Source organism: Corylus avellana, chromosome 10 (assembly GCF_965113065.1).
Source record: "Corylus avellana chromosome 10, dhCorAvel1.hap1.2, whole genome shotgun sequence".
NCBI classification, from domain to species: Eukaryota; Viridiplantae; Streptophyta; class Magnoliopsida; order Fagales; family Betulaceae; genus Corylus; species Corylus avellana.
The window spans coordinates 2,750,759-2,775,650 of record NC_142499.1 but is presented as its reverse complement, the minus strand read 5'-3'; the positions used below and the strand labels follow the sequence as shown (position 1 = coordinate 2,775,650).

General features: G+C 35.9%; 3 protein-coding genes across 3 annotated transcripts; 1 reads left to right on the top strand and 2 right to left on the bottom strand.

Moving 5' to 3' along the window:
• Positions 1 to 3,749: 3,749 nt before the first annotated feature.
• On the bottom strand, positions 3,750 to 6,151 carry LOC132161619 (Pentatricopeptide repeat (PPR) superfamily protein). Its single transcript, XM_059571778.2, has one exon. It carries the CDS (start codon positions 5,900 to 5,902, stop codon positions 3,938 to 3,940), a length of 1,965 nt encoding a protein of 654 aa, XP_059427761.2. The 5' UTR covers positions 5,903 to 6,151; the 3' UTR covers positions 3,750 to 3,937.
• A 1,178-nt stretch (positions 6,152 to 7,329) lies between these two features.
• On the bottom strand, positions 7,330 to 12,626 carry LOC148583244 (uncharacterized). Its single transcript, XM_088511308.1, has 2 exons — positions 12,241 to 12,626; positions 7,330 to 7,602 (listed from the first exon to the last, which is right to left on the bottom strand). Exon 1 carries the CDS (start codon positions 12,421 to 12,423, stop codon positions 12,277 to 12,279), a length of 147 nt encoding a protein of 48 aa, XP_088367434.1. The 5' UTR covers positions 12,424 to 12,626; the 3' UTR covers positions 7,330 to 7,602; positions 12,241 to 12,276.
• Positions 12,627 to 13,356: 730 nt separating this feature from the next.
• LOC132191267 (binding protein) lies at positions 13,357 to 24,432 on the top strand. The gene is made up of 17 exons (XM_059606212.2): positions 13,357 to 13,566; positions 14,547 to 14,869; positions 14,976 to 15,136; positions 15,228 to 16,416; positions 16,614 to 16,805; positions 17,620 to 18,282; positions 18,411 to 18,587; positions 18,907 to 18,974; positions 19,065 to 19,287; positions 19,377 to 19,476; positions 19,594 to 19,709; positions 19,785 to 19,842; positions 21,566 to 21,717; positions 21,833 to 22,037; positions 23,123 to 23,287; positions 23,377 to 23,470; positions 24,211 to 24,432. The coding sequence occupies exons 1-17, from the start codon at positions 13,434 to 13,436 to the stop codon at positions 24,212 to 24,214; spliced, it is 4,023 nt and encodes a 1,340-aa protein (XP_059462195.2). The 5' UTR covers positions 13,357 to 13,433; the 3' UTR covers positions 24,215 to 24,432.
• The last annotated feature ends 460 nt before the right edge of the window (positions 24,433 to 24,892 follow it).

The window sequence follows — 24,892 nt, the reverse complement described above, 5'->3', positions numbered from 1 at the left end:
CCCATAATGAACTATATTTTTATTTATCATATTTGATAAATTTTTGCATACATAGAAGTGCTTCTTGATATTTTTTTTTTTCATAATGAATCACTCAAGAACAAATTTGCAAATTTGGATCACCAATCCTAAATTTGTACATTTGTTCTTGTTTTTGTTTTGACTACAAATGTAAATGTAGGATTTGAGTATGTGAAAAAAACTCAAGTTTTACCATTTTTTTTCCATGAAATGCACACTCGGTGTAGACTCCAAACGCTCAAGGCATCCATAATTACATGAATTTTTGAAATTTAATATTTATATTTGATTTGAGTTCAATTCCAAACAAGGCTTATGCACTCTCTATAATCGGGCTTTGAGTTATAAATGAGAAATGCTAGACTTACAAAATATTTTACCAAAAAAAAAAAAATCTTACAAAGTGATATGACACAACATGATTGATAATGAGATAAATTCAAATGATTGAAAAATGCTAGAATCTAATAAAAACTCCACATTTTGCCATAAAAGTCCATGTGACAAGATGCCACATCATATTTTTTGTGGAGAGAAAAAGACAAAACACAAACAAAAAGAAGATGATGTGGCAGCTTGCCGTATAGACTTTTATGGGCAAAATATGGAGTTTTTATTAGATTCTAGCATATCTCATTCAAATTTTGAGAAATTCAATTAAGTTGTGCCACGTCATTTCGTAAGTTTTTTTTTTTTTTTTTTTGGGAAAATACATTTTACCCCCCTGAACATTAGGGTTAAAAGTACACAGGGATGAATAGTTCATGGGATAAAATGTATTTTTCCTTCTTCTTTTTTTTTTTTTTTTTTTTTTAAAAAAAAGTGTTTTATAAGCCTAGCATTTCTCGTTCTAAATATAAAGTTTTAATAAATATAATCATAACATTTAAAATCTTTGAGGTCTTGTAAAAATATTGGAAGCAATTTGCAATGCTATTAGAGGATAACTAAAAAAAAAGCCATTTTAATTTTAAAGGAAGATCTCCACAATGGAAGCAATTACAATAAAAAAGTGCAAATCTGTTATAGCAGGATGTAGCTTAGACTTGCTTTTCTAATTGATTTGTTCGTTATTCACCCAACTTAACCGACTGTTAGCTGTTACGTCCAACTTAGCATTACCATAAACAAATTATCAAACAAATTGGGTCATCCAATTTCCCAAGCAATCTTATAATAATAAAAAATGTAAACATTAAACAAAGAAAAATATATAATACATGTTATTTTTATAAGAAAGGACAAAGGTCGTTTCAATCTTGGTCATATTGGCTTGATTAAATAATTAAAAAAGAAAAATGTTATGGCAACTACAACTCCTTAGAAGGTGATGTGGCAACCCAAGTGGCATTATTATGTTAATCACAATTAAAATTAGTTATTTAGTAACTGACGTGACAGTCCGCATGACATTGTTAGCCATAATCAAAATTAATAGTTTAGTAATTGATGAATAAATGTCATGTGAATTGTCAAGTCAATTTATAAGTAATTTGTAATAAAAGTTGTAATTCCTCTAATAATAATGAATACTTAAACACATTTCATCTTTTTTTTTTTTTTTTTTGATATGTCCACACAAGAGGGGGGAGAGTGATTCAAACTAGTGACCTCCACTTTCATTAAGTATAGTCCTAGCCGATTGAGCTACATCTTGGGGACCACATTTCATCTATTTAACAATATCTCTAGTGCAACCTATTTTATACCATCAAAGACTATAAGCCTACTACAATTGGGATTTCGATCAGGTTAGGGTTGAGCAATGATTGAACCCACTTGAGAGAGTGCACGCGACCCCTTACCGTTTATGCCCTCAAGACACTCGAGACATTGATTCGTTACGAATAAGGAACTATTATAATCACGTCTAAGTAAAATGTTCGTGACTAATTCCCGTTACCCATTTTAAATACAATAAAAACAATAAGCCATTAGAGGTATCCCTATATGTATCATAAAACCAATAACATGATCTTGTTTTTAACTACTTGTGAATTATTGTCATTCTTCTGCTGGAGTATGTGTACTTGTAGAAGCAATTAATATGATATACCAACTTTCATCATAGGAAGTAAAGTGGCATTTAATGGAAGAAAAAGAGCAAGGGACAGTCTTTTCGACTACTTCAGCCGACCATGGTCCCTAACATAATTTTATTATTGGTGACTCGCCTTCAATCAAGCCATTTGACTAATACTCCATTCTGCCTTAGACATCAAGTTTCTCTTCATCCTATTATTTAAAAATAAAACACATGTGAAAGTGTGATTAAATGTCGAATTCATTGAATTTACTCAACAGAGGGTGATTAAATGTCGAATTCATTGAATTTACTCAACAGAAAGAAAATTCAAACTCATTGTTCTTCTTCTTCTTCTTTTGGAAAAATATCAAAATCACTCCCTATGTTATTGGTACGTTATTAAAAGGCTTTTATGGGTGTTCAATTTAGTCAAATATATTCTTGCTATTTAAAACGTTATTAAATAGATCATTCTATACATAGTCCATCCAAAAAAAAAAAAAAAAAACCTTTTTTGTTTAATTTTCTTAGCGTTTCTCAGCACACAAACAAAGTATTCTAAAATTTCCATAGTTTGGGATGGTAGAAATTAGAATGGTAGTTCTCTTTCATGCTATCTGGTAAGATATGGAAAAGCAGCAAGACACGAAGAAATCCAAGTGAAATTATATTAAAGGTCGCCATCATTTGCATCCCAGTTAATTGATTGAAATGGACGTATGAGGAAGTGCAGGACCACCATGCACCATTTCAATTTCAGGCCTAATGCCACCAAAACCAGGCCATTACTCTGTTGTTTCATTCTGGTGCTTAGGTACAAAGAGGTCATTATCTCATCCATTTCATTTTTATGCTCTTTCAAATTTCAAAAAAAAAAAAAAAAAAAAAATGAAAAAGAAAAAAAAGAAACAAGATATTTATAGCTATGTTAAAAGCAAAGATATTTATAGTTTATAACTTTATTTGTTAAGGTGTTTTTGGATGGTGTATTTTGTTTTTGGTTTGAAAAAGTATTTTGACATGACATAAATATATATAAAAAATTACGAGTGTTTTATATTTGAATTGAGTTGTTTATGTTTTGAGTTGAGTTTTTTTTTTTTGGAAGGATGTTTTGAGTTGAGTTATTTATGTTTTTAGGGAGTTTTCGAGGTGGCTCGAGCTACCCTAAAAACCGTATTAAGGGTTGGTCGGATTACCCCCCATTGGGCTACTACCCTGAAAAACTCATTGAAAATACCCTCACAAGTTAGTAGTTGTTCAAGCTACTTCAAAAATATTTTTCAAGGGTGAACAAATCACTCCCCAAGTGAACCCGAGCCACCTTGAAAACCCCCTAAGGAGGTGCCCAAACCACCCATCCTAGGTTAGGGGTGATCCAACAATCTCAAAACCTTCTTCATGAATGACTGCCTCATTCCCTCTCTTCCGCTTTGGTTAAAAAAAAAAATAAACAAAAGACTGGCCTCCCTCTCCCTACCCCACACCCACTACCCCGTGTGACGGAGAGGAGAGAGCCACCCCATCAACCACCTTTGTTATTTATTTATTTATTTTTTATCAAACTGAGATGGTATTTTGTATGAGCGACAATATTTTATTGGTTTTACATGGCTTTTCAAGAATTTCATTAGATTTTTAATAAGTAGATGGACGAAAGAATCAAATTGAAAAAAGTACAAAGTATCAATTTGGTCACTTCTTAAAACCCCAATACCTTTGTAAAAAGAGGTAAATCGCAAATGCCAATTATGCATTTAGCCCATCATTTTAACTCACAAATCACCATTGATGAACAGGCTCTTCTCCAATTAAATATGGGCAACTATTTTTGGCGGATTCTGCATGTCACCTCTAGGTAGTATCATCAAACTCCTGCCAATTCAAGACTTACGTCGCTGAAAATTCCTCATCTCCTATCATATCATCATTTGGGACGTATCCAACCTTCTTTATCTTTGCATGAAGTTCATGAAGTAAAGAACAAATAAGTTCAGACTGACGATGAGACTTATCACCAACTACAAACACATGCGAACTATTCCCAATATCTATCCAACTGCAACCAGGCTGCTTCTTCAACCCCCTATCCTTCATTTTCAACCTCACTTTAGCAGCTTCTCTCCATTTCCCTGCTGAAGCATATATGTTAGACAACAACAAATAAGTGCCTGCGTTCTCTGGCTCCACTTCTAAAAGCTCCTCTGCGGCCAGCTTTCCTATGTCCACATCCCCATGAACATTACATCCAGCAAGTAAAGCCCCCAAAACAGAAGCAGCTGGCTTAGTGCCAAGTCGCTTTATAAAATCAAAAGCCTCTTTTAGCCTCCCTGCACGTACACAGAGATCAACCAAGCATGTGTAGTGATCTTCTCTCACGATTATGGACCTATCTCTCACAAGCTCATCAAAATACTTTAGCCCCTCCTCCACCAAACCAGCATGGCTGCAAGCTGAGAGCAACCCCACATAGGTGACATCATCAGGTTGGAACCCTGATTCCCGCATTTCATTGAACAAATTAATTGCCTCTCTGCCACATCCATGGTGTGCATAGGCCGCAACCATACCATTCCAAGAAATCAAATCCCTATGGCTTGTCATCCCATCATCAAACATCTTCCTAGCTGTACCCAACTCTCCACACTTTGAATACATGTTTATGAGTGCTGATACCACAAATGGACGATCCTGATAGGCTGTTTTACTTATCATCTGATGAACTTGCTGTCCCTCACTAAGACCAGCTAGATCACTACAAGCACCCAAAACAGACACGAAAGTTCCCTGATTAGGTTTCACCCCATCAGCCACCAGCATTTTCATGAAAATCTTCAATGCTTCTTCACTTTGCCCATCTTGAATATATCCTGTGATAATCGCAGTCCAAGATATCACATTCTTTTGGGGCATTTCATTAAACAACTTCCATGCCCTAGTTAACTCCCCATTCTGAATAAATCCAGTAATCATGGTATTCCATGAAGGCAAGTCCCTCTCCGGCATTCTCCCAAACAAGTCAAGGGCCTCATCCAACCTCTTATGCTGCGCATAACCAGTAATCATAGCATTCCACGAAACGATATTCCTTTCAGGCATCCTATCAAAAAGTAACCGTGCCTCGTCAATCCTTCCATTTCTTGATAAACCGGCAACCATTGCCGTCCACGAGATCACATCCCTTTCACACATCTGTTCAAAAAGCCTCTGTGCCTGGTCAATCCTCCCACATTGTGCCAAAGCTGTTATAATAGTGTTCCAAGAAACCACATTCCTCTCCGGCATCCTCTCAAACAAATCCAAAGCCAAATCAGCTTTACCATTTCTCGCATACCCATCAATCATTGTGTTCCAAGAAACCACATTTTTAACTGGCATCTCATAGAACAACCTCTCAGCTTCCTTAATCCTATTCAACCTTATATACCCACTAACCAAAGCAGTCCAAGTAATCACATTCTTTTTAGCATCCACTCTATCAAACAACCTCCTCGCCTCATCAACCATCCCACACTTAATATACCCCGTGATCACCGTAGTCCATGTGACCACATCTCTCTCAAACATATTATCAAACACCAGGCGTGCTTCGCAAATTTTTCCTTCTTTGCAGAGCTTAGTAATCAACCAGTTAGACCGCGCCACACCCGAGTTGGCGCTATAATCTCTTCCGGGTATCGCAAATTTGTCCATTCCCGGCTCATTCACCGAGTGGTAAAGATCAATTCGGGATCCATAGAGAACCTTGAGATCGCACAGAAGTGGGATAATAACTTGGACACAGTTCAAGATAGGCGATCTAACAATACTGCTAAATTGTCTGGCACTGGTTGATACTCGAAAAAGAGCTAACATTTCAAGCAATAATCAAGGAATGTCTGTATATGAAGCACTAAAGCTAGTGAAATGGAAGTTCTGGGTTATGAATATGATCGCTTGGAGGTTGAAGAAGATTTTTAAGAATTTTATAACGGTCATTAACTGTAAGCCAGCCCAGGAGGTCCGGTCTATGTTCCATAAAAACGGTGTCGTGGCCCTCGTGGGGTTAACAGTGAGGACCACAATTGGACGCGGGAAAGTTCATCTGAGTCGAGTAAAGGTCAGTATTGGAATTGCCTGATAATTAGAAGACATTGAGAGAAAAGAAACTTTCAAAAAAATATAAATAAAAAATGAAAACTTTGTTCAGAGAGGCAGTATATATATATATATTGTTGGGTTTAAGCATATAATTTAGTTATAGCATATTTCTTTAATGAGTGAATTTTGACAAAAAAAAAAAAAAAAAGAGAACGAGTTTTCCTTTTTTTTTTTTTTTTATTTATTTATTTTTTTTTATAGAAAACGAGTTTTCCTTTGAACAGGATTGAAAGAAATTTTCGAGACATATATTCTTAACATATGCAAATCACATATTCTATTAAAATACATGTGGTAATTAAAATAAAATACATGTGGTAATTAAAATTGCATGTGAAAAATCAAACATTCGAAAAACTTTGTCAACCTTGAAAGAAACTAATAATGCATAAATAATAAAGCAGAATAATAAGAATAAGGACACAGAGGTTTACATAATTCGGGCTGTGATCTAGGTACACAAAATAAAGCCCTAAGGCTAAATTTCAACTGTAATTCAGTGATAGTTTTTAAGTGTGACTCAGTGATATTCTTCAATTGTAAGTTAGTAATCGTTTTCAATTGTGATTATTATTCTTGAACTCCATGATATACTCTACTATGACACACCTCAATTTTTGTTAGACATAATCACGAGCCAATTATGCCATCTGATCCTTAATTACTAGAGCTAAAGCAATGTCGGCATGAATAATATAAAGTCTCCCTTCAACAATTTGTCAACTACGTGGAACCAATCAAATAATAAGTTATAGTTATGGCCGACAAAATCAAAGCAACGAAGACATCAGAAGTACGAAAATGAAGGGCTCCCCTAGTTTGATATCACAGACAGGAATGGTTTCTGTAAAAAAAAATGGCAAAGCCACTTTCATCCACCTTTTAAATATTTACAGAGCATCGCAATGTTTATGTTTCATCCACTTTCATCTAAGCTTTGTCGATAGCATTCTAGTTCTAACAGAACATCATAAACGATTCTAATAAGAAACATTAGATCTTTTTCAGGCTTCCCAATGTTTATGTTTGAACCTGTTTTTTCGTTTTTCTCTTCTAGCTTACAAAACACCCACAAAGAATGATGAGCCTCTTCAGGGAAACACTGCCAAATAAAATGTCACACAACCACCAAATTAGCATCAAAACACTGACACAGTTATTAGCTATACAATGTTGATGTAACCTTTACAGAGCCAATTAAAAGCCGAAGAGCTCCCAACTGATAAACCAACAATAATCCTTTCCAGTACAAAGGACTTCACCACTATACAATCTTGTTAAAAATGATAAAACAAATTAGAAATCCATTAAAGAAGATCTGGTCATGGAATTCATTGAAATCATAGATAGCTTTACATCTCTATGCCACATATTCAATCTCCTTCATTTCTTGTTACCTGTTGACCTTGACTGATCTGCACGCAGACAAAAATTTAGCTATGAATCATAAAAGATGCAAGAAGCCATCTCAAACTTCAAGTAGGTAGACTACACCATAGAAAACAAACTGGAATTTTAACAGCAGAACCTTTTACTCACAAAGAAGACATAAATAACGATACTGGTTATTTGCCTGTTGCAGGTTTACCTTATTTTACTTCCATTATGTCTATATTAGCTCAATGGACTGACAATCATCAACTGTATGCTTTAATAATTGGAATTCATGAACCATATTTAAAATAAACATGTTTATGAGGATTGAAGAAACAAGTAGGATGACTTTTTAGATTACACATTATGCATGCTTATGTTACAGGTACAAGTTTGGGAGTTTCTCTCCTACCTTTCGGGGCGCCTTGGCTTTGATTCAAAATGGAGGAAATGGATGTCTGCCTCTATCTTCACAGCCTGATTCTCTCTATTGATTAATGGTAGTTCACATGGTTTTTTTGCTAGTTCCAGGGGCCTCCACAAAGAGAACTCGAGTCACTGCTCTTATTTGTAATTGTCATGGAGTTTCTTAGTAGGATGCTGTCTAGAGTTATGGCTATGGATTATTTATTTGGTTTCAAGGTCAACCTCCAAAACGCAGCCTCTTTAGGAATCACCCATCTTCTTTTTGCGGATGAGACACTTATTACGTGTGATGCATATTGAGATCAGATCCTTAATCTGGAACATATTCTCGTGTTTTGTGGCTATTTCACGTTTGAAGGTCAATCTTCGAAAATCAAAATTAGTTGCGGGGGGGGGGGGGGGGGGGGGGGGGCGACATTCTGATTTGTAACAAATCATCTTTGCCATTGAAATATTTGGGACTTCTTTTGGGCGCTTCTTTTAAGTCAAAAGTTATTTGGGATGTGGTAGTTGAGAAAACATAAAGAAGATTGGCTAATTGGAAGAAGACCTATTTATCTCGAGGCAGTCGCCTAACCCTTATCAAGAGAACATTATCCAATTTACCAATGTGCTTCTTGTCCCTTTTCCCTTTACCAGCCGGTATAGCTAGAAGATTGAAGCGTCTTCAAAGGGGCTTTCTTTGAGATGGCATAGGTGGTAAGTCTAAGCTTCATTAGCGAACATGAAGACTATTTGCTCCCCAGTTCCTAGAGAAGGGTTGGATGTGAAAACCCTCATGCCATTTAATAGAGCTTTATTGGGTAAATGGCTTTGGAGATTCCTACAAGAAGAGGATTTCCTATGGAGATAGGTGATTCATGAGAAGTATGGGATCCAAAGAGGGGGCTGGCGTTCAGAGGAAACTTGAGAGCCATATGGGGTGGGCCTTTGGAGGAATATTAGGAATGACTGGGAAAATTTCTACAACTTGCTCTCCTCGGAGTTGGGAATGGGTCTCGCATTCGCTTTTGGCATGATGTTTGGTAGGGAGAAGCAGCAAGTACTCATTTCCCGAACTCTATTCTACAGCTCATGACAAAGAAGCCTTACTGTCAGATTACTTGAATGCCTCTGGTACATATATCCATTGGAATCTAAGTTTCTTCAAGGTAGTCCAGCATTCGGAGCTGTAGTCTCTTCTTGTATTCCTCAACCTTTTGTACGCCTTGAAAACCCATTTGGAGGAGATGGATACAATGTTGTGGACCCCTACATGCAATCACGGCTTTGAAGTGACTAGCTACTATAACACTTGATGGTCTGAGGAGTCTTGTTTGTTCCCGTGGAAGAGCATTTGGAAGGTGAACACTGCAACTCACATTGCTTTCTTCATTTGGACGGAAACTTTGGGTAAAATCCTCACAATTGATAATCTTAGGAGGAGGGGTCTTACTCTTGTTAATTGGTGTTGCCTATACAAAAAGAACAAGGAGACCGTAAACCACTTCCTTATCCATTGTGAGTTTACTAGTGAGATCTGGCATTTGGTTCTCAACTTATTCGAAGTTTCATGGGTCATGCCTAGCAATATCCTAGAGTTGCTTCACTATTGGAAGACTCAAGGGCTGGGACACTCCAAAGAGGCCATCTAGAAAGTCATCCCCACATTATTAACGTGGGGCACCCAAAGAGAAAGAAATCGATGCCTATTTGAGGACTACAAGTCTAATGTGCTATGTTTAAAATCCTCCTTTTTGATCTCTATTAGATTGGGCTGTAGCTTATGTTCCTAATTTTTCCTCTTCAAATCTTGTAGATTTGGTTAACTTTGTAGATTTTTGGCACCATAAGGTGGCTGCATCTCTTGTATATTTTGTATGTATGAAGGCTTTTCCTTTTCTCCTAATAAATTATTGTTCATAAATTTTTTTTTTTAAAAAAAAAAACAGAGAGGCTCAGGATCTATATTTTTGGCACTCACAATCTATTGATACATTAAGAACAAATACAACATTTTTGTGTCTGATTGCCTGGAAAAATATTAAGCTAGCATTGACTATCTTTTTTTATTCTAGTAGGTAACCCTTAAAAAGAACACAAGATCAAGATTATGATGAAGATGAAGAAGAGGAAGACACTTCACAAATCCAAGTGTTTAATGCAGCACTGAAGTTTATGCATGCCAGATTTGTGAGAGACAAAGATAAGCAAAAATTGAGCACTGTTTCAGATTATCTTTGTAAGGAAAGAAAAACAAGATTCTGTCAAATTTTGTACCATGAAAATAAAATTTCTCCCGCAATGTAATACCCCTCAAAAAGAAAACTGGTGAACTAAATCAAACATGATTTAGGAGCAGCTATCATGACCATCAAAATTGTAACAGCAAATGACTACGAACTAACGTGCATACAAGACCATATGGGCAGACTAACCCCTTCAAGGAATAAAGAGCAACAGTAGATGAAAGATCATCCAGGCAGAGCTCTCTTTGTCTAGCTATACTGTGACTATGAACCTAATATTTTGAAACTTTCATGCCTTCTTAAATTGACTTTTCTTCTCTTAAATCTAGATTTAGAACTCATGATGAACCAAAAATGATACAACATTACCAGCCACAAAACTTGCAAAGAGAGAAGAAGGGGTGTGTGGAAGGGTAGAGAACAGCGAAGACAACAAAAGCTCGAGATGAATGGTCAGAGCACCCGTGGTATTTGCATGACAGAGATGTGGTCTATAATATAGCATATGCATAGAGTTCTACTGAGGTTCGCGTATAATAACCATAAGTGAAACTGGTAAATTGAGAGAATGAGATCTCCAAAATACCACTAACAGGGACCTTGCAGAACTAGAAAGAGGATGAAATAGAACCACAGATTAAATACTTAATGAAGGTTACTGAGCTCCAGAAACCTAACCTCCATTTAAATCTTCCTAAATGATTCTAAAACAAACAGTTTCTCTTCCAATCTGCATGCCCAACTAAATGACTTCTGTAGGAAACAAAACCCCATTCCTTTAGCCGGTATTAAGCCTAAATTTCCCAAGGTCATCTCCCAGACTCCCACACAATTTTACATGGTAAAAATGACCTCTACCTTTATCATGTTATGGCTGAACTGTATAGTTGGAATAGCGATGTAAATGTATAATTGGTTTAATGTTCCCACTATGTTATTGAGGGAGTCACAAAGTTATTGTTTGATCCAAGGAAGATGATATCGTAGGAGTTGCTTACTGAACATGAATATTGCTTTGACGGCTGCTGCAGGAGATGGGGTTCGCTCACATCTTTTATGAATTTTTTTAGAACTTGGTTTATGGGAGGCAATGTAGGAAATTACCCTAAGCAAATTGTGTAACTTGTTTAGTTGCTTTATACTTAAGAGTCACTGGGTCCCAAAGTTAATTGATGTTTAATTGTTGCTAAATGTAATTGCTAGCAAAGGCATTAAATACCAAATTGTACTTTGATTTTAGATCTAGGCTATCTATATCTTATGCTATTTAGGTTTTAGTTTGTGGGATTTTGCTAGTAAATAAAAATTTAGTTTTGCGCATGACCTCCTCCATATCAATTGTGATGATTTCATAAAAATTTGCTTCAATTGTGCTTGTTGAGAATCACCAAAAGTTAGCAACTCTACATAGGCACTCAGCTTCTGCAATTGATGATATTTTGCTTTTAATTTTACTCTTAACAATCTAAAATTATGTCTTCTATGCTCAAAAATAGTCCTTGAGTGCATGCTGTCCTCTTGCTTATATGTTATCTTGGCCTCAAAGATCAGATCAGCTTGCATATTCTTCTTTTTTCCTTATATTAATGTTTTACATTGTTTATTTCTTTTCATTCCATATTTTCCTGGCTCCTATCATCTTCACTTTGTAACGAAGATACTCTTATTGTCATTTTGTTTGCAGTGTATATATAATTCAAGACCCTAAACTTGATTGTATAGCTCCACTTGGCTACTAAGATATTGTTGGAAAAGTGAAGAAAGTTTCGAAATCTTTTACACGTTTTAATTTTTCTTCTAAAAAACGTGCTCTTGGCAACTGAGCGGAGCCCATATATCAAATCTAAAAGTTCTCAGACAAGAAAGGCAGGTTTGAATTGATTAAGTGTTCATTCTATCACAATTCACCTACCACCTAATGGGATAATAGACATTATCACAATAATCAGCAACCAAGAAAATAATCACACAGACAGAGAGATTTTAATATAACAAAAAAGTTAGCAGGGGTTCCCAGAGACAAACCCAGAGAGATTTGGATTGTTGAATTCGACAACCCAATCAGCCAACGTGGAAAGGGCCGATATCACCCGTTCTGAGAGAGTTGGCAACTTCATCAGCAACAATCAAGCAAGAAGAAACCCACCCAGTCAGAGCCACCCACACCATCTTTGCCATCCACAGGGTCATGGTCCATGGCATTGCCATTGTCTCTGTCTCTCTCTGTTTTTGCTTTCTAATCAAAACCCAGAAAATCGATTTGGGATTCAAAGAGAAATCAGGCTAATCAGCCCACCCTATTTGGAAAGAATCAAAGGAATCGGAGTCATCAAAGACAAATTAAAAAGGTGAAGTGAAAGGAAAAGAAAACAGTCCGCGAGGCAGGGGGTGATGTGGGCCATGAGTTATTGATTTGCTTGTCTCAGTGGGTTATTTGCTTTGTTTTCTGTTTTTTACCTTCTTTTGGAGTCCACTGCTCAAAACCATATGTCCCACCCACCAAACAGAAAAAGACTTTTTCAGCTTAAAATAGTCTCTTTAATTATTATTAATCTTGATAGGATAATGATTATGATGTATTAATATGTGATTACAAATTTTTAACTCCAAAGAATTAGAAAGAAGCTTTATGATTTTTTGGGACATTGCCAATGAGGACAGGATAAAGATGCCAGCAATTCAGACAGCAAATTCGAACTTACGAGGACACAACCCATAAGCAGTTTAGCATAACTTTGAATGGGTTAAGCTGAACAAAAGTCCTCTCTTCTCTATTCTCTCCTTTCTCCTCAAATTTATATATAGCTAAAATATTTATATATGCAAATACAGTTTATGGTGAAATATTTTTTATATAGCCAACAAAAATTTCTTAAAATATTTATTTTAGTTAAATATATGTTACTTTTTGGACTAAAAATTAAATTTGACCCTTATTAAACTTGTTTATAATTACGTTTGAAAAATAGAGCTGAGTTGGCCGAAAAAGGCTGAAAATGCTGCGTAGCATACCCATCTGAGTTATTGGGCCATTAGCTATAGGCGTATTTTGGTCCCAACGCACAAACACCTGCTCCATAAAGCAGAACCGACCCGGGCCCACCTTCCCGAACAGTAACACATTCCCGCTGTCTGAAATTTTGAGTTCCATTTCAAATTTTGCGAAAACCTCAACGAAGAACGAAAGAGAACCTCTCTCTTTCTTTCTCTCTGTGACTATGGCTCCTCACTTCTTCTTTCCCCAGACCCTCAGAGCACTAGAAGAAGAGCACGAAGACAACCGCCTCTACGCGCAAAACCCCATCGACATCGCTTCGCTTCATCCCTCTGAACTGGAAGAGTTCGTCAAAGGTCACATTCTCTCTCTCTCTCTCTCTCTCTTAGAGATCCATTAAATTTTTCCCTGACATTGAGTTTGGTTGCTGAGAAAATGCAACACAAAGAAAAAGAAAGGAAGTCTGGCGAAAATGGTACTCGAATTGATTAGTTTTATACATTTGATTGTTAATTAAGTGGGGCATGTCATGTCCCAAATCTTTTTTCCCTCAATTATCTCAGCAATCAAGCAGAGTTCGACTTTTTTTAAAATAAATTTCTTTTGTTTTCATGTAATGAAGCCCTAAAAAAGTGTAAAGTTTTATTCGGTTGTTAGGGAGATATAGAGAAGAAAATAATTTATAGAATTGAAGCAAGAAAATTAGAAAATTTGACTTAAGTCAGTCGTTTAATCTGCATTTGGCCGTGCTTAGCTGAATTTTGCGTTTCTTATGAACTAAGCAGCGTAAGTGCAAGACCTCAAGTTGGTTGTACTTTGTTTTTAACTCAATCTTTCCTAGAAACAGGACATATTCTATTTTTTTTGTTTCTTATGCGCTATCATTGCTCATCTGAGACAATTGGGGAAAAAAAAAGGAAAGCAACCAAGTTTTGTTGTTCTATGCCATGAGATTATTATTAAAGAAAAACTAATCTGGGCTGAGTTTGTGCTATAATTTACTTGAACAAAAGTTGAATTTTTCTTTGTTCTAGCAAATATTTAAAGTAAGCAACCAAATAATAATAAGAGTTTTCTCCAACTCCGGCAAACACCATAATGCTTTGTTTTGTAACGTACAAAATACAAGCGTATGAAAGGAAATAGAAGTGTTACTTACACTGATAGCTGGATTCAATAGAAATGATAGAGAGTAATTTAACCAGCTCCTCTACATTTAGCTGGTCATCGTTATTTGTAAATGTACTTGCAAGAACAAGTAGTTCATTTTTGTTCCACCCATGATACACAATCTCACGTTATGCCGTTTTTTTGCCTTCCTTATCTATTTAAACAGGTGTATCCTTTGATCTTTCCGACAAGGAGCTCTTTTGCATTGAAGAGCAAGATGTCTTTGACCGTGTCTATTCCTTGATTCGTAGTTATGCTAGTCTCCCTACATCTTGTAAATTCAATCTCGTAGAGAGTCTCCGATCCAATTTTAGTGTTCTTCTTCCAAATGTTGATTCACTCTCACGGGTTTCTCAAAGTCAGGATGATGACACTCCAGTGTTTGATCGGGTTGCTTCACATCGTAATGCTTTTAAAATTTACACATTCGTCCTCATCAACGTTGTTCTTGCTGAGGAGGCCAACACTGGTTCCAACAATAATCCGAAGGTACTCTCTCTCTCTCTCTCCACTATTTGAATGTTCTCATGTATGTACCCTGTTGGGTTTGAGATTGCAATTGTTGTGGCCAATTTAGTGAGGTCTTTTGTCTTAGGCAACAGCAGCTACAAGGAAGAAACAGCTAATAAACTCATGGAATTGGGAGCCTCAAAGGAGTCGAATACTCAATTTGATTGCTAATTCACTAGAGATCAACCTCCCCTTGCTCTTTGGTTCGTCAGACCTGGATGAAAATTATTTGTCTTTCATTGTGAAGTAAGTGGATGACTGGCATCAATCTTTTAGGTATAATTTTATCATTGTTAGTGGACTTTAAGTTAAAATTTTATGATTTGTGTTTTTGTAGAAATATATTCTCTATGTTTGAGAATGCAATTCTTTTAAAAGATTCCGACACCAAAGATGCTCTATGCCGTATAATTGGAGCATGCACTACAAAATACCACTACATGGCACAATCATGTGCTTCTATCATGCACCTAATTCACAAATATGATTTTGTTGTTACCCACATGGCTGGTGCGGTTGCTGGTGCTGAGAAGAAGTATGCTGATGGAACCCTGGCCAGCTCCCTTATCAGGGAGATTGGGAGGACTAACCCAAGGGACTATGTGAAGGACACTGTTGGGGCTGAAAATATTGGGCGTTTTCTGGTAGAGCTCACTGAGCGGCTGCCAAAGTTGATTTCAACCAACATTGGAGTTCTGGTCCCGCACTTCGGTGGGGAATCTTATAAGATAAGGAATGCTCTTGTAGGGGTTCTTGGGAAGTTGGTTGCAAATGCATTTAAGGATATTGAGAGTGAAGTAAGTTCTAAATCTGTTCGTCTCCGAACCAAGCAAGCCATGTTGGAAATTTTGCTTGAACGATGCCGAGATGTTTCAGCTTATACTAGGAGTCGAGTTCTGCAGGTTTGGGCTGAACTATGTGAAGAGCATTCTGTTTCAATTGGTTTGTGGAATGAGGTTTCCGAAGTTGCAGCTGGAAGGTTGGAGGATAAGAGTGCAATTGTTAGAAAATCTGCATTAAATTTACTTATCATGATGTTGCAGCATAATCCGTTTGGCCCACAACTTCGAATAGCTTCATTTGAAGCAACCTTAGAGCAATATAAGAAGAAGATGAATGAGCTTGAACCAGATGTGCCTTTAGAAAGTGGTGTGGATGGTCTACCTTCTGATAATGATACTTCCAAAGAAAATGGTGAAGTTCATAATATTGATGCTCAAGTTCCAGCCAAAGAGCAGCAAGAGAGTTTGACAGACAGTTGTTTGGCTCAAGTGGAAGAAGAGATTTCTCAGAAGGATAGTTCTGTGCCAGATATTGGGAACTTGGAGCAGACCAGGGCATTGGTCGCATCTCTTGAGGCAGGCTTGAGGTTTTCTAAGTGCATCTCTGCCACAATGCCAACACTTGTTCAATTGATGGCTTCTTCTTCTGCCTCTGATGTAGAGAACACAATTCTCTTGCTCATGAGGTGCAAACAGTTCCAAATTGATGGTTCAGAAGCCTGCCTCCGCAAGATGTTGCCATTGGTGAGCTTTTATTTTTGGTTATGCGTTGGAAACAGTCAAAAAAGTTTCTTTGGAAGTCATTATGATTTTCCTTTTTTTTTGGTACTTTTTTTTCTTTGTTTTCCTTGTCCAAATATGTTGTGGATGTTTACTCTATAGATTTAATTCTTGATCTACAATAGTAATTAATAGCATCAGATATATGCTCTCTTTTGTAGGCATTTTCTCAGGACAAATCCATCTACGAGGCTGTGGAGAACGCCTTTGTTACAATTTATATAAGGAAAAACCCAGTAGAAACAGCAAAAAATCTCTTGAATCTTGCCATAGATTCAAATATAGGAGATCTAGCAGCTCTGGAGTTTATTGTTGGGGCCTTGGTGTCCAAAGGTGATATATCTACCAGCACGGTATGCTCCCTTATGTCTCTGAATAATATCTTGCATGAATTAGTTCTGAGCTTTCTACCTAAAATGTTTGATGCATTCCTTGGATTTGACACAACAAATCCAGAAAATGATGACTATTTCAGCCTCTCAAAATCTACACCTTCAATATGTATATTAACGAATTATCTTTAAAGAAGAGGTATAATTTCCAGCTCTCGACTCAATTATTATGGCCAACACTCAGAGATATTTTTTATAAATAAATAGTAATTGAAGCAGTATAATCAACCTTGGGTAAGCTAAATATGACCAAACTGTAGTTTGTGCAATTCTGCTCTAGTTTCTGCTGAATTTAAAACTTTTATATCATAACTTAAAGCTTCACTAGAAGATTTGAAGCCCACTTGACTATGTCGAATACATAATCATCCATGTGCTCTAATAGTTACACTCTCCTTTTGTTTAACAAACATGCTTATAGAAAAGAACATATTTGGAAATTTTATCGTTTGAGCAGACACTTTTTTCTCCTTGAATTATTTGTGGAAAGTAGTTATAGGCTGGATAAACATGTTGGCAATGAGAAGAAATAGAAAGCATAGATCATAATTGAGTTCAATGATGATCAATGCGGAGGTTACATATCCAATTTTGGAATTGACTGCATAGAGCTATCTAGTTGATCGTGAATCATGGTCTGTCCTTTATGAATGCTTTAGTCTATAATCAATGCATTGTTGACAATTTTCTCGGGTAAACTAAACTATAGTCATTAAGTTCTTTGTCTGACATTACTTGAAGAAGCAGTTCTCCTATAAAGTACTTGTTTTTGCAGATATCAGCATTATGGGATTTCTTTTGCTTTAGTGTTAGTGGAACCACTGCAGAGTATAGTCGTGGTGCTTTATCTGTCCTTTGCATGGCAGCAAAATCATCCACTGGGGTTCTCAGCTCTCACTTACAAGACATGATTGATATTGGATTTGGTCGTTGGGCTAAAGTGGAGCCTTTGCTTGCTAGGACTACATGCATTGCTATTCAAAGATTGTCTGAAGATGACAAGAAAAAATTGCTGTCAGTTAATGGCAGTCGATTATTTGGTGTTCTAGAAAGCTTAATTACTGGCTTTTGGCTTCCAGAAAACATATGGTATGCTGCTGCTGATGAAGCAATAGCTGCTGTATACACAATGCATCCTGTTCCAGAAACATTAGCTGCTGATCTGGTTAAAAAATCTCTTAGTTCTGTGTTTAATTGTAGTGGAGGAGATGAGTTGAATAATGACATTGATAGTGGTACTGCCAGCATACTTACCACAGTTCAACTAGCCAAACTAAGTAGATATTTATTTGTTGTAAGTCATGTTGCCATGAACCAATTGGTGTATATCGAATCATGTGCTCGAAAGATCCGGAAACAAAGAGTTACAAAGGCAAAAACAGATACTGATCGTCAAAATGTACATTGCAATGGCACAATACCAGCTGATACAGTTAAGGTGAGATTAAATTCTATACTCAGTCATCAGTGTAAAGATATAGGGTACCGATATTGGTTATTTAATATCTACTTCTTTCAATTTTTGGTTTCATATAGAAGATTTCTTCCCTTGATGATGTCTTGCAGGACAATAGTATCAATGCCGAACTAGGTCTTGCTGCCTCTGAAGATGCATATCTTGATACTCTATCTGACAAAGCAGAAAAAGAAATTATTTCTGGTGGTTCCAGTGAGAAGAACTTGATTGGACACTGTGCACTTTTCTTGTCAAAGCTTTGTAGAAATTTTCAGCTGATGCAAAAGGTGATTTACTCAGTTTTTCTCGTCTTGCCCTTTAATGACTTCTATGACTCTTGAACACTATAATAGGAAATTTCCTATTATGTTTATATTTGAAATAGTGTTTTATAGTAAGATGTTATTAAAGTGATAGTAAAATAATAAATTCATGGTATTTCAGAAAATTGAAGGATTGATGTCATGTTTATGGTTATAATATGGTACATGATATGTTTGTCTCATATATCATTTGATACAAGTTCTTCGTAGCAGTTCCCGTGTAGCTCACTAGTGTATCAGTATCCAATATTTTATTTTAAACTGTTCCACTGCTTTCTTTCAGTATCCAGAACTACAAGCTTCCGGAATGCTTGCTTTATGTAGATTTATGATCATTGATGCAAATTTTTGGTGAGATCTTATGTTCTCTCTCTCTCTCTCTCTCTCTCTCATAAACAAATACAACATAATGCTTGAACTTTTTAGTGAATGACATTTCAGTGATGCGAATCTCCAGCTTCTCTTCACTGTTGTGGAGAGTTCACCCTCAGAAATTGTTCGTTCCAATTGCACTATTGCTCTTGGTGATTTGGCAGTTCGGTTTCCCAATCTGTTAGAACCATGGACTGAGCACATGTATGCCCGGCTAGGGGATCCTTTGGTTTCTGTTAGGAAGAATGCTGTTCTGGTGCTTTCACATCTCATATTGAATGACATGATGAAGGTCTGAGAGCCTGGCTAACTGCCGCTTGTTATTTAGCTTTTTTTTTTTTTTATTGATCTAGAGACTGAAGCGGTCATTGACTTGATCAGGTAAAAGGGTATATAAATGAGATGGCTATCCGGTTGGAAGATGAAGATGAGCGGATTTCAAATCTGGCTAAACTTTTTTTTCATGAGTTATCTAAGAAAGGTAAATTTTGATATACATCTAGTAAAATGTACTGATTGTTGTCTTGCGTAATTTCTTTTCTGCCAACTAAATTTGTTCTTTTTTTTTTTTCTTTTCTTTTTCCCGTTATGCGAACAGGAAGCAATCCAATATATAATTTACTTCCCGATATACTTGGCAAATTATCCAACCAGAATCTGACGAGAGAGTCTTTCTGCAACATCATGCAGTACTTAATTGGTTCCATCAAGAAGGTATAAATTGTTAACCAATTTGAATTGCCAAGCATTTATTCTCAATGACGGCTAAAATTTTTAAAATTGCTCCAGGACAAACAAATGGAAGCTCTTGTTGAAAAGCTCTGCAATAGGTTTAGTGGAGTTACAGGTATGTAATCTTTTCAGTTCTTTAAATTTTCTTCTAATTCTACCATTTGCCAAGCGGGTAAAATATGATGCTGTTATGTTTGAAGAAGATATGATATATCTAATGCTCCCTCAGTCCCAAAATAGATGTCTTCGTCTAAATGGCATGAGTTTTAATAAAAATAGAATGTCTAAGTAACTTCTAGAACTCCATTGAATTCCATTACCTCTATATTGGAGGTGAACATGGCTTTTTTTGTTTTTGGAAAGGATAATGATAGCTTAAAAAATTATATCAAGTAAATGTTTCTACTTTTGAAAGGTACATTTCTTTTTCGGTCTTCCTAAAAGGAAACGTAAGACATTTATTTTTGGACGGAGAGAATAGCAATTTTTCATATAGAAACATAACTTATTGGAACTTTTGTCAGGAAATCATTTCAGCGTGGTTGCAAGTTCTGGTTCATTTTTGTTGCATTTGTTTATTGGTTTTTGAAACCTAGCCTGGGAAGTTTGAAACTAGATCTTTCTATAACGTATTTGTACCTCATGTTAGCACCCCCTTGTCTTGGAAAAATATTTGGCAGAATAATGCCCCTTGAGAGCTGCGTTTTTTGTTTAAACAGCCACCCTAGGGAAGATTCTCACCGTGGAAAACTCAAGAAAATGACATGTTATTGTAGTTGACTAATGTTGTATATGTAAAAGGAGTGGAGAGTTTGCGAATCATCTTCTTCTCCATTATGAGATCGTCAGTGCCTTGTGGAGTACTATTTTCAGTCATGATGGATTAGCTTGGGTCATGCCTAAGAGAGTAGTCGACCTTTTTGCTTGTTGGAGAAGGTTAGAGAGGCAGTCCTTATAGCGCAGCTGTGTGGAAAATTGTCCTTCTTGCCTTTTGTGGTGTGTTTGGAGAGAAAGAAATGATAGAAATTTTGAAGACAACGAGAGGACAATGGTGGAACTTAAGTATTTTTTTTTAAAAAAAAAACTCTTTACCATTGGACAGCTGCATTAGATCTTAATTTGCCTAGTTTTCATGATTTTCTTGACTTATTCTCTCTTTCTAGCTTGGTGTTTCCCATGTATATTCCGTTACTTATAAAAAATAAATGTATATTTCATGTACTTGAGTTGCGGCTTTTGCACTTTAATTGATATTCCAGTTACTTATATTAAAAAAATAAAACAAAAATCTAGTTTGTCTCTGTGCTTTTTTAAAAATAATCTGTTTGTTGTATAGCAGATTCTTTTCATACATATAATGTTTTTGGTCCACATTGATAACCTTGGTTTTTCTATTCAGTTAGTCATGTGAACCTGTTGAAAGCTGTAACTAGAATTTAAGCATGAGTAGCTGTAACTAGAATTTAAGCATGAGTTTTCAATCTACTCTTACTGATTTCATCCATGTCCATTTGAGTCTTATCCACAGGATAGGACATGCGCATCTTTTTAGCATCAGGAGGTTCTCATTTCACTCCTAATTTTGTTGAAATATTTTGTTATCTGTTACAGCATGCATGTAATTTGGGCAGCTGCTTCTCATTTTTACCTTAAGTTTATCATTTTCTGAATTTACCACAGGCCACATTTTTTTTACCCTTTTTTTTTTCGTGGTAAATATGGATGGCTTTGTCCTAACTCATTAGAACCAAAGTCAACATGGATTTTAGCTATTTTCTGCTTTTATAAATGAACAAATGTAACTTTCAGTAACTAACGGAACTGCTTTTTTGCTGAAGATATCACACAATGGGAATATATTTCTTACTGCCTCTCTCAGCTGGCATTCACTGAAAAAGGAATTAAAAAGCTTATGGAGTCATTCAAGACTTATGAACATACCCTATCAGAGGATTCTGTTATTGACCATTTCAAGAATATAATAAACAAGGTATTGAATTATTTGTTTTGCTTGCATCATGTTATTCAAAGCATTCAAGATACATTTTCTAAGAAATCACTTTCTTTCCTTTTTTTTTTTTTTTGTTTGTGCGGTGAGGAAACAGACTAAGAAGTTTGCAAAACCAGAACTTAAATCGTGCATTGAGGAGTTTGAGGATAAACTTAATAAATTTCACATGGAAAAGAAGGAGCAGGAGGTGACTGCAAGAAATGCCCGAATTCATCAACAGAAAGTTTGTACCTTGGAAGGTTTTGCAGTTGCTGGCGGGAACACTGGGGAAGAAAGCGCAGAATCTGATACTGCTGAAGGTTACTGCAATTAGCTTCTGCTATGTTTTAATATGAATTTCTTATTACTTTTCTCTTCTTCATGGTTCCTGTAGATCTCTAATGTAGAGGCTTTAAATAACATCGCTGGAAAAATTGATTACTGTCTTTTTATTAGTGTCATATAGATGAATGATGATACAGCAACGGCTGTATTTCAGGAAGCATATAGTAGACTAGCAGTGAAGCATAGTTCATAATAGTTTGCTGCAATGAGGTTTCCTATGATGCATCATATAGTCGAGTAAAGATTAGTGTCTTAACAGCATTGTTAGGGACTCTATGATATTCAGTGGAGGTGTCATCATATTCTTTTCCCACGTCATGCTTTATCACTATGAATAATTTCCATCAGCGTTAATGAAATATACTTTTTAGTAGTCTAAATATAAATTTTCAAGCATCACAGCCACTTGTCTGACTCCTTTTAATGTAGCAAGATATGATATGTTCTTTTCTCCCTTTCCTTCTGGCTGAGCATAACGGTTTTCATTTTTAGATGTCCATTGTTTTCTTTAACAGAACCTTATATTTCTTAATAACGTCATTGTCATTCAAATGCATGATAAGATAACAGGACAACCCTTCTAAACTGGTCTATAGATTTAAATTTCAAACAATATATTATAACTTGCCTTTTAGATTTGGATGAGTATGGCAGCTGAAGTTAAGTGGCAGCAAGCATCTGTACTTTCGACTGAAAATGTGAGATTAGGTCTATATGAGCATGAAGAGAATGGTATCTCTATATCTCAAAATCAAGCAGAACCTAGAGCTAACAATCACAGAACGGGCAAATGTCATCAATTATTTACTTACGTAAGTTGGAGGTGAATATAAATAAACCTATAGGAAATTAAAAGTCAATCTCAAGGATTGAATTCTGTGAATAGGTTTAAAAGTCAAGGATTGAATTCTGTGAATAGGTTTACAATGGCTATATGACCATGATTATACTTCTTAAAATGAATGTTTTTTTTGAAATATTTTTTTTCCATGCTTGTGATTATATGCTGCTGAAATGGGGTAATTGGCGTTTAACCTTGAGTTTCTAATGGATGAAACAGAGGGTGAAGTCATTGATGCATCCACTGAAGGAATGTCTCAGCCTATAAATGATTCATCAAAACCTAAATCTGTTGATTCAGATGAATATTCTGGTGCTTCCAGTGAGTTGACAGAGTCAGAACCAGCTGAAAATGAAGTTCAATCACCAGAAGTTAATATCAGAGGTAGTTTAAGCTCTATCCAAAGTGAAGAACTTTTTATATTACTTATTTACTTTCCCCGTACAATTGCATTGAATTATTATCATTTACAGGGGCCTCCAAATCCAGAGCTACGAAAAGCAGCATGAAAGATCAAAAGTGCAATGTTTCTACATCCACTAAAAGCAATACCAGGTCAAGGCGAAGGTATTCCGTAGTCACTCTCTCTCTCTCTCTCGCTGTGTATTTTTGTTAATATTCTATTGCAAGTATTGCATTTGCATTGGTAGTCAAGATGACTTACTATATCTTCTTTGCATGAAGAGGGTTTTCCCCACTATGAATGGGTGTTGTTTAAGTAAGCTACTACAAGTAATTCAAAGCAAACTTATGTACAGTTTGAGTGTATGAATTGCCACGATACAATTAATTGATGTAAGAGGGTTAGTTAGAATTGGGATAAAATTACTGACAAAACTATTTTTGCATATACTGTTCGGTTATCATTTTGGGCCAGTGAGCTTATGCTCAAATGGCACTCTCTCTTCCCAGAACTAGGGAGCGGAGAGTGAGAATAGGGTTCAATCCACCAGGTGCATGTGTGGCCCAAAAACAAATGGTTATCATTTTGGACTCTTTCGTATTTTTGCAGCAAATTGAGATTTGATTGCTTTTAGCCAACTAAACTGTGGCTTAGTTTAGCGCAGATTAGATTTCAGAAAATGCACCGCAACAAATCCTTTCAGAAATAGGTTAGACTATAAGGCCAATACTATTGTGCTATTGCCATTTCCTAAACTGACCCGTGGTGTTAAGATATTATTATTTCCAATGTATTCAATTACCCGTGGTTGTAAGGTCTGCAGCCCAAATTTTACTTCTGTGGTATGCATAGTTTCTATCATTTGGTTGGATAAATTATTGAGCTGATTTTTATGAATATGCAGGTAGAAGAAAGGGTACGAAATTATTCTGATCAATCCTTGTTTTTTCTTCTGGGAATGGAAGCAAGAAGTTTCGTTGAAGTTGATTATAGGATGTTTTTGTAATGATTGATGTAAATACTCTATGCCTTGCGTCAGGTACAGCTGTACTCTGAGAAGGAAGAAGAATTGTTCGAGTGTATCACGTAAATATGTTACATAATGATGATACCTATATTTCCTGTACCTTTCGCATTAGGTAATTATGTCATATCCCGGCTGCTGATCTAGTTCATGACAGAAATCCAGCTGCAGCTTGACCCTTATATTCGTCTTAGAGCTTCTTTGAAATTGTGATTGAGAAATAGAATTTTTAAATCAAAAAGAGCTTTTGAACAAAAAAATCATTTTTAAACTTTTGTCAAAAATACTTTTTGATATTTTTAAGTTTTTTTAACTCTTAAAAGCGCTTTTAATTTTTTTATTAAACGAGTATTTTTTTATTTTATTTTTTTCAAACGGATTTTTTAACTGTTAAAAGTATTTTTAGGCTATTCAAATACAATCCTAAATAGGCCTTTAATATGTTTATCAAACTTTGCAAGATTAAGGAATGGGGATAGGGTCTTAACTTTAATGGTTAAGATTTTGTTTTATTGCATATAACGTTGAAAATGATGTCACGTCATTTTAAATTAATATAACA

Bases quoted from the DNA above. Each gene is read 5' to 3' on its own strand.
- LOC132161619 (XM_059571778.2), bottom strand. From the start codon at position 5,902: ATGTTAGCTCTTTTTCGAGTATCAACCAGTGCCAGACAATTTAGCAGT.
- LOC148583244 (XM_088511308.1), bottom strand. From the start codon at position 12,423: ATGGCAATGCCATGGACCATGACCCTGTGGATGGCAAAGATGGTGTGG.
- LOC132191267 (XM_059606212.2), top strand. From the start codon at position 13,434: ATGGCTCCTCACTTCTTCTTTCCCCAGACCCTCAGAGCACTAGAAGAA. The intron at 21,718-21,832 runs GTATTGAATTAT...GTGAGGAAACAG, and splicing joins TCAAGAATATAATAAACAAG to ACTAAGAAGTTTGCAAAACC. The intron at 22,038-23,122 runs GTTACTGCAATT...TGGATGAAACAG, and splicing joins AGAATCTGATACTGCTGAAG to AGGGTGAAGTCATTGATGCA.